Genomic DNA, 14336 nt, shown 5'->3' on the forward strand with positions numbered 1-14336 from the left:
ATATTCATTTGATGTCTTCAGGTTAACATTAACAGACACACACCATTGTTTGCGCTCTCCATTGTTTTTGCCTGTGTGTGCAGTGCACGCTAGCTGCAGTCGCTTTAGCATAACGTCACTGGCAAGGTGAGGAGGGGCTCCTGGGTGGTGGTCGTGGCAGTGGAGATGCACTGCTTTTTGGTGTAGAGCCGAGTAGAGTAGAGTAAAGTAGAGTAGAGTAGAGTAGATACCGTCGGTGGAAATGAGGCTAAATTGGTTCACAAAACGGTTTTGCTCGTGAGGCTTCATGTGCACACAAATCCCCCCCTGGTGGCTGAAATTAAAATTGTAATTTGAACCACTTTGCCTTTTTGCTGTCTTGCGACAGTGTTGGTTTAGGAACAATGACACATGCTTTAGTTACCAATTTGTATTTGTATTTTTCTGTAATTGTAATATTTTTTTGTGTATTATTAATTTGGGTATTGTTTATATTATTTTTTAACATGTTGAAGTTGCTGAACATACATTTGTGTGTTACACTCATGCAGTTAATCAGTTCATTAAAATTGTGTGGGTAATTTGATGTTATAAAAATCAGCAATACTGTAGGAAATATAATAACAATTAATGATGTTTTGATTGCACGAAAACTGAGGTAAAGGGACTATGCTTATGGTTACTGAAGTGCTGGGGATTGTGCTTATGAGCACTGATAGTTGTTGTTATGATAGATGAATGGTTAACAAATCTGATTATTGGTATGTACGCCATTAGCGCACAAGCAATTCACCTAAATGCAAATGACGTGAATTTTCAAAGTAACACGTCATTTCATATTAGTGTTGCCAAACCGGGGACAACCTTCTTATTAATTTATTTATTTATTTTTATTATTAGCAGTCTCCATGACAAAAAAAAGCATGGGCAAATTAGCGACGCTCAAAACCCCCACTGACACGCAACTTTTGCATAGAAGCATTGCACTGTGTGAAACTCTGGAAAAGTCTAACCACTTGCTGAACCCATGAAGTGTCAAACCTCATCGGTGATGTCATTTGCCCGGAATGAATCATGCCACAACACGCACTTCAGAAATGTCTTCCTGGATTACTCAACACGCTCCAAAGCCTCGGCACATTACGTCCCATTACTAGTGTGCTGTATCTACAGGTAGGTGTCAGTAACACCTAGTGCATGCAGTCCCATGCCAGCCTGACATAAAAGTGGGTATAGTTCAGTCAGTCCGTCAATGCTGGTGGGCGAAGGGCCGTCAGTCCATCAATGCCGGATATAATTTTTCGCTGAGGGAATGACTACTGACGAATTGATGATAACAAGGCCGTTCAACTTGAAATATTGATGAAATGACAATGACGGAAGGGTGTCCTGACTGTTGTCGATTGCCAAATGACGCTCAAAATTAATTGACACGCTCACCATTAACCATTTGTAATACATTAGTTAAAGATGAAGTCATGAGAACTCATATTGAACTAATAAATTGCAACTATTAAAAGATTAGGAATAAATAATTGGCAAATTGTTAGCTATAACTTGTAAACATTAACAAAAGATTAAGTCATGATGAGCTATTATCTGAACTCATGATGAACTAATAATTTGCAAATATTGGAGAATTGTCATCTCATAATTTGCAAATATTAACTCATGATTAAGAAATATCCATTAGTAATCATTAAAATGCATAAGCAAAAGATGAAATCATGTTGAGCAAATATTAACTCATATTGAAGTGCAATAGTTTGAACTATTGAAGAATTACGAACTACTTATTTGCCAATATTAACTAATGATTAACTCATGATTCAGAAATACCATTACTAATAACTAAAATGCATAAGTAAAAGATTACGAATAAATAAAATGCATAAGTAAAAGATGTCATGGTGGGCAATCAAGAATTCATGTTGAAAAATCTGTGGTACTGACTGTAAATGACTCCTTATGATGAACACAACCATTGGCAAAACATTACCCTTGCGGGTCACCGGGGCCCCCTCTGGAGCCAGGCCTGGAGGTGGGGCTAGCTGGCAAGCGCCTGGTGACCGGGCCTGTACCCATGGGGCCCGAAGAGGCAACGTGGGTCCCCCTTCCCATGGGCTCACCACCGGTGGGAGGGGCCAAACGGGTCGGGTGCAGAGTGGGCTGGGCGGCAGCCAAGGGCGGGGACCTTGGCAGACCGATCCCCGGCTACAGAAGCGAGCTTTTGAGACATGGAATGTCACCTCTCTGGTGGGGAAGGAGCCCGAGTTGGTGTGTGAGGCCGAGAAGTTCCGACTAGACATAGTCAGACAAGCCTCCACACACAGTTTGGGCCAGTCCTTTCGAGAGGGGTTGGACTCTCTTCCACTCTGGAGTTGCCCATGGTGAGAGGCGCAGAGCAGGTGTGGACATACTTATTGCCCCCCGGCTCTGCATCTGTGCGTTGGGGTTCACACCGGTAGACAAGAGGGTAGCTTCCCTCCACCTCCGGTTGGGGGGACGGGTCCTGACTGTTGTTTGTGCCTATGCACCAAACAGTAGTTCAGATTACCCGCCCTTTTTGGAGTCCTTAGGGTGTGCTGGAGAACGCTCCCCATGGGAACTTTCTCATTTTGCTGGGGGACTTCAACGCTCATGTGGGCAATAACAGTGAGACCTGGAGGGGCGTGATTGGGAGGAACGAATTAGGTTTTGATTTTGTACACATTTATTTTCTAATCTAGTTGGGAAAATCTACTTGGAACTTAAAAGAAGCAAAACTCTAAGCACTGTTATAGGAACTAAAAACAGTAACTAAATTGGAGCCACCAATTTGTACAATCTGGTTAATGGTTGCAAAGTCGCACTTACGGATGGTCTCGTGTTGGCCCAAGACGCGCGAGAGCTGTTGTCTTGGATTGGAGGTTCACAAAGCCGTTGAAAAACAGATGAAGACGGTTCAGGAGAGAGAGAGATGAACAAAATGGGAAATAGCATGATCCTCACGGCCAAGGGACTGCTGAGGCATTCCCTCAGGAGTCAACCTGCCGGCTGGAGAGGGCTTGTTTTGTTTCGGTTTCAGAGAGCCAATCTCGGCAAAGCCCTGTGATCCATTGTGCCTGGCAGAAACAAAACAGCGTGTTTTGCTGGGCCTGTCGCAGAGCGATGGCGCCGTGAGGTAGTCGTGTGCTTGTAATCCCGCCAGCCGTGTGCTAACAGCCGTGCCAGATGAAAAGCACCCCCCCCCCCCCCCCCCCCCGGTGTGGGTCACAGGTCTTATACCTATGTTACCCCACCACCGCTCCAGGTGTGCGGTCTCCGCACCTCAGATCTCAGAGAAGCTGGAAATTTACCAGCTTGGTGTGAATTTTGGTAAAAACTCATCAGGTTGCATTTGGATCCCATGTTAAAAGAGATTCTAAGGTCAAAATTCAATCAATGCAAACACGTACACATCAAAGGAAATGTTACTTAGCTTTCAACTGTTAAACGTACACAAAAATGAAAGTTAAGTGGAGAATATGCCACTCAAAAGAAACATCTTCACGACACTTCATGGAGTCAGCATTTCACAAATAACAAACACATAACATTGCATACTTCATTGTTCTGTTACAAACTATAACACTCAGTCAGGTTTGGGAAGGTTTTTTACTTTTTCTCAGTCTTCTTAATTCAGAGCTGGGGGTTGGAGGTATGTGGGGGGTGAGACAGAACGTCTCTTGGCACCCCCGACCCCCACTGTGGCATGTCCAGGACATAGAAATTATTTTTTTTGTTTTAATTTAATCTTTATTTAACTAGGTAAAATGTTTGAAAGCTAATTCTCATTTACAAACATGACCTGGACAAGAAGCCCAAACAGAGCACATACATCACAATACAAATAAAACAACAAAACACAACATAATTATAAAAAAGAGGAGTACGGCACTTGCTTATATTACGGCACTTGCTTATATTAACAAGAACGGGTGTCAACTACCATTTCCTTAATCTTGTTTTTAAACAAAGAAATTGTCGTCGGAGAGATGAGTCTGAGTTTGTTCTGTAGGGTGTTTCAATCATTTGCTGCTGCGAATCGAAATGAATTATGGACAAATGTCGTGTTTTTGGAGGGGTAAATTTAATAAACTCACTAGACCTAGTACTGTAAGTATTCTGAGCAAGATGAAGAAGTGATGACAGGTAGGATGGTGTCATGCCAAGAAAAGTTTTCTAGATAAAGACAAACCAGTGATGAAGCCACCGTGTTTGAAGAGATGGCCAGCCGACTAATTTGTAAAGATCGCAATGGTGAGTCTGAAATGTGGCATTTGTCACAAATCGGATAGCTGAATAATAAAGGGTGTCCAGTTTTTTAAGAGTGGCGTTTGGTGCTATTCTGTAAATAAGATCTCCATAGTCAAGAATAGGCAACAATGTCATCTTCACTAGCATGCACTTTGTGGCATGAGTGAATGAGGTTTTATTGCAAAAAAGGAAAGATAATCTGGCTTTAACCTTAGCTTCCAGGTTATTGATGTATGTGGCAAATGACAGTGATGAATCCAACCAGATACCTAAATATTTATAAGAAGTGACAAATTCCAAATTTGATCCGTCAGCACAAGTAATAGTAGGATAACTTGCTTACGGCTGAATGAAATACACTTAGTCTGAGCAGTGTTGAGGCGAAGATGGAGCTTTTGGAAGGCCTGCTCCACAGAGATAAGGCTAAGCTTGAGACAGGACGCTGCAATTTCGAGTGAAGGTCCAACCGAATACAGGATTGTGTCATCAGCATAGAGATGAATCCGGGAATTCCCAACAGTTTTGGCTATGTCATTGATGTAGATGGAGAAAAGGGTTGGACCCAGAAAGTCCAGTGTGCCGCCGTAAACAGTGGCAATCTCATGCGGATGCCTGTTGTTTTGCCGATTAAAAAGGGGTAAAGCTCGAGGTGAAACAACACACACACAAAAACACCAAATCAATAATATACGTGTAGAAATATTCATGTCCACAACATTGCGCAACAATGCGCACAGACCAGAGAAATGAAGACAAACTATCAGGCGCCACGGCCACTTCAACAGGTCCTCAGTCAGCTGGAGATCGTAAACAGCACAGTGGTCGGGTAGGGGCTGGGGGAAGAGAAACAGCTACGGCAGTAGAGTAATTTGGTGTGGAAAAATCAGCAATTTGGAGGCGATAAATAAAATCTTCTGTCAAAGGTGAATAAAAACTTACACGCAAGGAGTCCACTGTGGTGTTTTGGTGTATTGTTAGGGACGAAACGTCTCGGAGCAAAGACTTACCGGCACGGGCCCCGTGACAGGGCCAGCTGACGTAGCTATACCGTCAGTCTGTCAACGATGAATATAAAATTCCTTTGTCTGTCTTGAGGTTGAAAAACTTATAACCGGCTTATAATCGTTACATAATACTAATACAAACCTTTTTGCAGATCCATTCCAACGTTCAATAATACTAATGCAATCAATATTTATAGACTGTTATCATTTACAATTTATATTTTAATGTAAACAATTGATCATCATATACCTTCAAATATTATTTGCACACACAAGATCCAAAAATAAACGGTAAGAAATGTCTTATTTTCAACAAACAAACAAGAGTTATCAGGAAGAAATGACAAACATACAATTTTATTGTTACAAAAAAAAAAGAAAGATATTTCTTACAGTTTATTTGTGGGATACAACAAGGCTTTTTTGTATGTTTGACTGAAAAGGACAGTCGAAAGGTTTCTCCAGGACCAAGGATGTACATGGGTGTTCAACATGCCACATGCCTCTCACATGGGCAGTTCATGGGACAGAGTGATTGGAGTAACATGGACTACATGTTCTTTCATCTGGGAACTTCAACTTTTGCGTCATACTATCGAATTAGGTATCGAATATAATTAGGCTGATGGCCTGTTGTTCATTTCTCGCCTTACACTGCCCTCTAGTGTCCGTTTTGTGTCACCAGTCTTGCCACGTAATATACAATGGTGTGTCAGTTTCATAGAAGTTTGTTGCTGGCAATAAATACAAAATAATTCTCAATATAGTAGATTTGACTGTTTCATGTTTGGCAATTAATGCTACAATTCTCTCATAATAGAAGTTTATCAGCTCATTTATTTTTATAAAATTGAAATAATTCAGTATTTATGGCTCCCTGATAATTTCAAGTACTAATGAATAACATATTTAATGCCATGATTGTCCTCCTGATGTGTCTCAGAGTCACAGTGACTGCAGCTTGTAACATGGACTTCAGCCGATTTCCTCTGGATTCTCAGACTTGTTCCTTGGAGTTGGAGAGCTGTGAGTTGAACATCGTTAATCACAGTCATACATCCGTTCATCTGTCATCACCATCAGGGTTCGAAATTACATTTTTTAATTACCTGGTACCTCTCTAAAGTTATCAGCCTTTTTTTAATTTTTATTTTTTACTTTAGCTCTGCTGTTTTGATCTGCAATACCTCCCCCACAGTATCTCTATTAGTTTGTCCCACTGGTTGCACTCTAGGCTATAATGTGAAATACTCAAATGTCAAACCTCCGTACGTGGCCCTTCAAAGTTTGGACACTCCTGGGTTTAAATGATGATGCAAAGCAGTTATGAACTGAGTTTTGAATGAAGTCATCTGAGCTTGTCTACACATTTATTTCGATAAGGTTTTCAGTTATTTTATTTATTTATTTTCTTTAACTATAAATATCTCACTGTGATTGGCTGACAGCCAGTTTAGGATGCCTCAAGTCTGGTGCATTTTCTGTTATGTTTTTTTATGGTTAATCTGCATGGTTTTGGAATGGGGTATGTATTTGAAAGACTTGCTAGTTTCATAAAGCTTTTAAAGGGTAAGTTGTCATGTGACGATGCAGAAATAATGAGGAGTCTGGTGGCCTTCTCAGCAAGTCGCTTTATTACTTGGCGTTTTACAGCTTTTTCAACTCGTGTCTCGTACACTACACATGCTGGGAATCTCAAGACGCGTACTGAGTGATGTCATCACAACTATGACAACTCAAATCATGGCAACCTGACTTATCACAACAAAAGTCAACCCCCCAAAAAATCGTAATAATATGTTGTAGGCGTGCAGCTATTAACCGGTTTTACGATGAACCGTGGTTTTTAAACGTCTGGATTATATAACCGCAGCCATTCAACAACACTGGTTATTTCCGCTCACAACAATTTAAGCTCACGTGCGGCGCAAAATGCGCCATGCAGCATAGTTCATAGCTCTTCTGTTTTCACATTGCCCATTTAGCAGGTGCACAACAACACAGGGCCCAGCCTGACTGGATAGGCCATAGGCCGAGACTTCTGAAGCCGCGGTGCAGCCATCTTGGGATTCCCAAGAAACGTATCTCGGCATACATTTGGCTGCAAAATGCCTACATGTGTAGCTGTAAACTGCACAAATGGCCAGTTTAAAGGCTGTGGACGAACATTTCACCTGTAAGTATGATTGAATCGGAAAGAAATTGAAAGATGAAAGAAAAGGATGATTTTTTTTTAAAGATGTGGGCTACTTAACTGTGACTAGGACAACTTGACTGAGATGAAGATGACTTAACTGTGATTTAACTTTACCAGCTATGGTTGCAAATTTTGCATTTTCTTTTTAAAATCTCAAAGTCATTATTAAATGAATTAATCCACAATTCTTTTTTAAGTAATTTAAAATTTAACTCATTACTCTACAGTCTACACAGACAATAATATTGTAAAGAAACGTATTACTTTCAAATGCAAGTAACTAGTAATATGGAATACATTACATTTTGGAAGTAACTTGCCCAACAGTAACTTTTTGCCACCTGCTGTCAACTGAAAATGACATGTGCTCAGGGCTCAGATAATGTCATGATCGGGTATGCGTGGGAAAGGGTGGACTCAAATGCGGGACGAAAAAGCAGGGAGACAAAAATGGAGAGCTATGTGAGGAACTTCATTAAAACAAGTAGAGACAGGTAAGTAGACGAGGACTGGCCGTGACGGGACTGGGCGAGAGGAGACTGGTGGCCGTGACGGGACTGGGCAAGAGGAGACTGGTGGCCAAGACGGGACTGGGTGAGATGAGACTGGTGGCCGTGACGGGACTTGGCGAGAGGAGACTGGTGGCCGTGACGGGACTTGGCGAGAGGAGACTGGTGGCCGTGATGGGACTGGGCGAGAGGAGACTGGTGGCCAAGTCCAGACGGAAGCAAAGCCAGCTTCGTTCCTCAAACAAATCTCGTACACACAGAAGTATTTCAAGACTTGCCTGTGTCCTAAAAAAGACGCTGAGGACGTTTAACGGCTGTAATGTATATGCAAAGTCTGGGGTGGCACTCTAGCGCAGCCACAGGAAGTTAATGGAAAGCGTAGAAGAAGAATCAGCGATGAAGGCGAACACTTTTTTTTCTAACTTTATTGCAATCTACAGAACAAACATGGCTTTGCATGTATCAAAACAACATGGAAAAAGTCGAACACAGGAGAAGTGACAATGGCGGGTGATTAAAGTACAACACAGCTTTTTGAACGTGGGAATAAAGAAGCAAAATATTTTGCTGCAAAAGCATAAGCAAGCTAAGGCGGCTGCGCAAAACGACTACGACATGGCTATCCACCAGTTCGCGCGCAGTCACTCAAGAATTGGCGCATACGTCATCAATCTGCGACAACTCGTCGTCGTTGGGCTGCAACCATTACGTCATCACTGGAGGAGTGCATATGGTGTCCAGACGGACGCATATGGGGCGCGTTTTGAAATCTTTTCACTCTGGAGCCCGGTTTCAAAAGACGAATGGCCTGAATGGAAAGAAAACATGTGAGGATACATTGAAACTGGCTTTCATGTGGATGGGGCCTAAATACACCAACCAACATTAATGAGACACTACAAAAAGTACGAAAGGGCCAGGGGCTGCGTCGAGGAGCCGGGACGGGGACTTGGGGCTGCGTCGAGGAGCCGGGACGGGGACTTGGGGCTGCGTCGAGGAGCCGGGACGGGGACTTGGGGCTGCGTCGAGGAGCCGGGACGGGGACTTGGGGCTGCGTCGAGGAGCCGGGACGGGGACTTGGGGCTGCGTCGAGGAGCCGGGACGGGGACTTGGGGCTGCGTCGAGGAGCCGGGACGGGGACTTGGGGCTGCGTCGAGGAGCCGGGACGGGGACTTGGGGCTGCGTCGAGGAGCCGGGACGGGGACTTGGGGCTGCGTCGAGGAGCCGGGACGGGGACTAGGGGCTGCGTCGAGGAGCCGGGACGGGGACTAGGGGCTGCGTCGAGGAGCCGGGACGGGGACTAGGGGCTGCGACGAGGATCCGGGACGGGGACTTGGGGCTGCATCGGGCGAGAGACGGGGACTTGGGGCTGCATCGGGCGAGAGACGGGGACTTGGGGCTGCATCGGGCGAGAGACGGGGACTTGGGGCTGCATCGGGCGAGAGACGGGGACTGGGCTGCATCGGGCGAGAATCCGTGACCTGGGGCTGCATCGGGCGAGAATCCATGACCTGGGGCTGCATCGGGCGAGAATCCGTGACCTGAGGCTGCATCGGGCGAGAATCTGTGACCTGGGCTGCATCGGGCGAGAATCCGTGACTTGGGGCTGCATCGGACGAGAATCCGTGACTTGTCCCCAAGACGGGACTAGATGGGAGGAGACTGGTCGCCAAGACTAGATTGGACGAGAGGTGGCTGGCCTGACTGTGGTTGGCAGAACGTGGGCAACTTATTTGTGACTAGGACAACTTGACTGCTTGACTGAGACGAAGATGACTTTAACTGTGACGTGGACGACTGGGTTACCAGTGGTGAAGAAGGCAAAGAGGACGAAGAAGACTGGGCAGTGAGGACGAGGAAGGCTTTGCAGTGAGGACAGCTAGACTGAGACGTGGACGACTAGACTAAGATGTTGATGACTTAACTGTGACAAGGGCTTAGCTTGACGCGACGAGAAACACAGACTACCACACGTAATGCCGACATAGACAATGCTTCCACACAGACTGGACAAACAGACTAAATACACCAACACTAATGAGACACACCTGGGGAACACAATAGGCAGAGGGCACTGATTGGTAACACACACTGGGAAGGGAAGAAACACACAGATGGATGTGATCAGACATAACGAGACAGGGGAAGAACTCAGGAACACATGACAAACACCAATCACAGACAACCACAACAAACACACCCAAAACAAACCCCAACCCCTACAAAAAATACGAAAGGGCCAGGGGCGGCAGCGGCCAGGGACTGCATCGAGGAGCCGGGACGGGAACTTGGGGCTCCATCGGGTGAGGGACGGGGACTTTGGCCTGCATCGCGAATGTTCACTGAGAGTTGTGTTGAATAAATGGGGCCAGCAAGTTCGATTCAAAAGAGTACAAGTTCCTAAGTGGGGGGGGTGTATTTAGTCTGTTTGTCCAGTTAAATTTTTAAATCATGGTAATTTTACTGATGGAATGCAGCTGTATCAATAATTGTTGCTGAACAGCATTTCCACATATGTTGTTTCTAACCTTTATTCTCCACACTTTTTTGCCGTGTAACAACTCCCACATAATACTTACGGATTTACACCGTTCAAATTTCTACTTGCTTCAAAAATTCACACCTCCCGGGGTTTATATTGTCTGATTCTACATTACTTATAGTATTCGCATAATTTAACTTTAAATATAACCTTTTTCCCATTCATTTTCAACGAGACAGACAAGTCCCATTTTCCACGCCCACTTCCATACATGCAACTACTGATCATCATTGCCAGGTGTCTGATAGTGTTTGGTGGCACAGTTGGTAAAGTGTGTTGTCCAGTAACCAGGAGGTCGTAGGTTCTAATCCCACCTCCGACTGTACATTGCAAATATATCCATATGCTAAGTGATATACATGTATACTAACTGACTATCATATAAGTAAATGTATTGTAATTTCACTGAAATTATTAAATGTATGTTAGCTTTCAGCATCAGATGACACTTTTGAAAATAAATACGCCATTAGCCATGAATTTGAACAAGTCAAGTCAGCTCAGTGCCTGCCACCACGGAGAACCTCACTTGGAGCACATTTTAGTACATTCGATGGTTCGATGCCAACTGACTATCATTTCAGGAAATGGATTATAATTTCACTGAAATTATTTAAGCACATGCATTCAAATCTTAGCATTCAGCTTTTTAGCATTCCCATGCAATTTCTGCAGAAATTGCGCTTTGTCTAGTAGTATTTGTATTTTTTATTAGTGCATCTAATACAATGCTGTCTTATATTTTGCAGATGCATATACAGATGAAGACTTAATGCTTTATTGGAAAAGTGGGGATGAGTCCCTAAGTACTGATGATCGTATTTCGTTATCACAGTTTCTCATCCAGAAATTCCACACTACATCTCGTTTGGCCTTCTACAGCAGCACAGGTATGTAGTGCGAGAATTTTGTAATCCAACTAAAATTCAAAATTAGTCTTGTTTGCCGTAACTCAAATGCAGATTGTAACAGATTGTTTCCAACATAACCTGCATGATATATTCTAGCTCAGGGTTCACCAACATTTTTGAAGCTGAGGGCTACTTATGGTACTGATTAATGCAGAGCTACCAGTTTCACACACGTCTGCAATAACAAATTGGCTCAACTTACCTTTATTAATGTTACTATTATTTTAATAGTCAATGATATTTATTATTGTGATTTGTTACAGTAATTAACTCATTCACTCCCAGCCTTTTTCGCTGAAGCAACACTCTTCGCTCCCAGCTGTTTTATGGGATTTTGACTGATTTTGCAAGGCCGATAGAATATTTTGTTCTATTGCTATAAAAACATGGAACCTACCAAAAGAAAGATTAGAGTCTCTTCTTTCATCAGAAATGTTTTTCATACTTGTATCCGTTTCCGTTTTGCAGCAATTAGCATTAGAATATAGCTAAGTTTTTCATCATTATTCACAAACTCTGATCTCCTATACTCTGCTGCCAATTTTTTGTAATAACTACCATTGCTTTAAGCGACCGCTTCAGGTCAGAGGGTGCATCAAAGCCTTCTGTATGCTCGAGCACGAACATCTTTACCAGCAAAAAATGCACAAAGCGCCTCTTGCTGTTAAACATTCAACAAGGAAACAGTGAGTAATTCTGCAAGAACATAATTAATTGCAGCGTCCATTCGTCCATGTTAGGTTTGTATGTCCACCCCCCCGGTTTTGCCGCTGGCTCCCTGGTTTCGTCACAGCTGCATATCACGCCCCAAACACAATGTCGCTCTGTGATTGGTGGAAATCAACGGGCTCGGTACAAGATGTATTCTCTGGAGTTTGTGAACTCACAAATATCACGAGAATTAATCTTGCAGAACAACAACCTTTGACCCCGGCTTTGCACTGGGCGCTCTCCACTTGTCTTTAGCTCTGCGTACATCCAAAAAAATTTTTTAATTTCATTCAATATGGGCGAAAGAAGAGGAACACAAAATGTATGCTTTACAAACTTTTATTTTAAATATTACATACTGATATTACTATAATTACTATTATTGTTATTTTTTATGAGTTTGATTTTTTGGGGTGCCCCCCCCCAAAAAAAAAGATACTACATTGTTACAATATCACTCGTAGAAAAAAAATTGCTAGGCAAGATGTACTTGCCCTTGTGTATTTTGTAAAGTTTTAGGGGAGAAGTGATAGAATGTGGTTTTCTAAAAATATGAAATGCAATTGAATAAGCAAAAATGAAACAATTTGAACCACGTACCAACATAGTAGAACACCTCACTGAGGGATATGTTTCTGTGTTTAATAAAACATGTACACACGTGAGCTGTTGTCGTATTGTGTTTTCAGGCTGGTACAATCGCCTCTACATCAACTTCACGCTGAGACGCCACATCTTCTTCTTTCTGCTGCAGACATATTTTCCTGCCACACTAATGGTCATGCTATCCTGGGTGTCCTTTTGGATTGACCGCCGGGCTGTGCCAGCCAGAGTTTCCCTCGGTAAAAATAACATCCTTTAAAGTCTGGCTCATCAATAGTTATTAGTTACAATAGTTTGCAAGCCTACTGATGACTGGTTTGTGGGTAGCTTGCCAAAGGGAATACGGTATGTGTGTGTATAGGCTTTTTAACTTCAATTTAATTTGGGTTTTAATTGGATTTATATGGTGTTTTCTCTTTTGCTGTCCCACGCTCAAAGCGCTTTACAATTATTCACGTACTCGCATATTCACACTCTGGTGGCAGTAAACCACATATGGAGCCAGTTTCCCTGGAGCAAGCTGACAGAGGCGTGGCTGCCAATGTGCTCCTATGGCTCCTCTGACCACCACCAAAGATTCACACCTGCCATACACCTGTGTGAGCAGCAATGGTGGCAATATGTGTAAAGTGTCTTGCCCAAGGACACAATGACACGTGTTGTAGAGAGCTGGCATCTAACAGCTGACCCATCGGTTACAGGACGACCCTCTCTACCTCCTGTGCCACAGTCGCCACACACCCTATCCATGTGGAGGGAACTCATTTTGGCCGTTTGTACCCGGGATCTTGTTTTTACTGTCATGACACACATGACCGTAAGTGAGGGTCGAAACGTATATCGACCAGTAAATCAAGAGCTTCGCCTTACGGTTAAAGTGCGTTCTTTACCACGACACAGATACAGAGTCCGCCTCACAGCAGACACTGCACCGATCTACGTGTCAGTGTCCCACTACGTCCTGTCCTCACTTGTAAACAAGACCCCAAGATACTTGAACTCCTCCACTTGGATCTCATCCCCGACTTGGAGACGGCACTCCACCCTTTTCCGACTGAGGACCATGGTCTCTGATTCGGAAGTGCTGATTTTCATCCCAACTGCTTTGCACTCTGCTGCGAACTGCTCCATTCAGAGTTAGAAATTGCAGCTTTAAGAAGCCAACAGTATTACATCATCTGCAAAAAATCAGTTGCAAATCTGAGGCCACCAGAACCCTTAAACACCTCGGCTGGGCCTAGAAATTTTGTCTAAAAATGTTATTAACAATATTGGTGACAAAGGGCATCCTTGGCGGAGTTCAACCTTCACTGGGATACATACAAGATTTTACAGGGTGGCAAGGGGTACGAAATCGCTTGCCACTAGTGATGGAAAGCATTTGACACAATTCAGTGTGGTGACATCTGCTGGATAAAATTGTATTGCATTTACATTAAATAAAAGGGCAAAGCGTCATGAAAAAGTTAGGCACTTTTGTGTCACTTTTACAAAATGAAATCATGATATGTTTCTGCAACAGGAAACTGTGATGATGGTAGTTAAGTATAAAATGCTTGTGACACTGGACTGGGGATTTGAGTGTTATATTTTTATTGAAAA

General features: G+C 43.3%; 1 protein-coding gene across 3 annotated transcripts in view; it reads left to right on the top strand.

The window, feature by feature from the left end:
* Window positions 1-14336, top strand: part of gabrr2a (gamma-aminobutyric acid type A receptor subunit rho2a) — a 73502-nt gene that overhangs the window by 43609 nt on the left and 15557 nt on the right. For 2 of the 3 annotated variants that reach the window (XM_086094387.1, XM_086094388.1), the window contains exons 6-8: window positions 6205-6287; window positions 11259-11399; window positions 12821-12973. In XM_086094387.1, coding sequence (XP_085950513.1) covers window positions 6205-6287; window positions 11259-11399; window positions 12821-12973 — 377 coding nt within the window. The remainder of the gene's footprint in view (window positions 1-6204; window positions 6288-11258; window positions 11400-12820; window positions 12974-14336) is intronic. The other variant, XM_086094389.1, reaches the window with a different exon arrangement.

The sequence above is a fragment of the Leptonotus elevatus genome, chromosome 14, assembly GCF_054856555.1.
Source record: "Leptonotus elevatus isolate MCC_2025b chromosome 14, RoL_Lele_1.0, whole genome shotgun sequence".
NCBI classification, from domain to species: domain Eukaryota; kingdom Metazoa; phylum Chordata; class Actinopteri; order Syngnathiformes; family Syngnathidae; genus Leptonotus; species Leptonotus elevatus.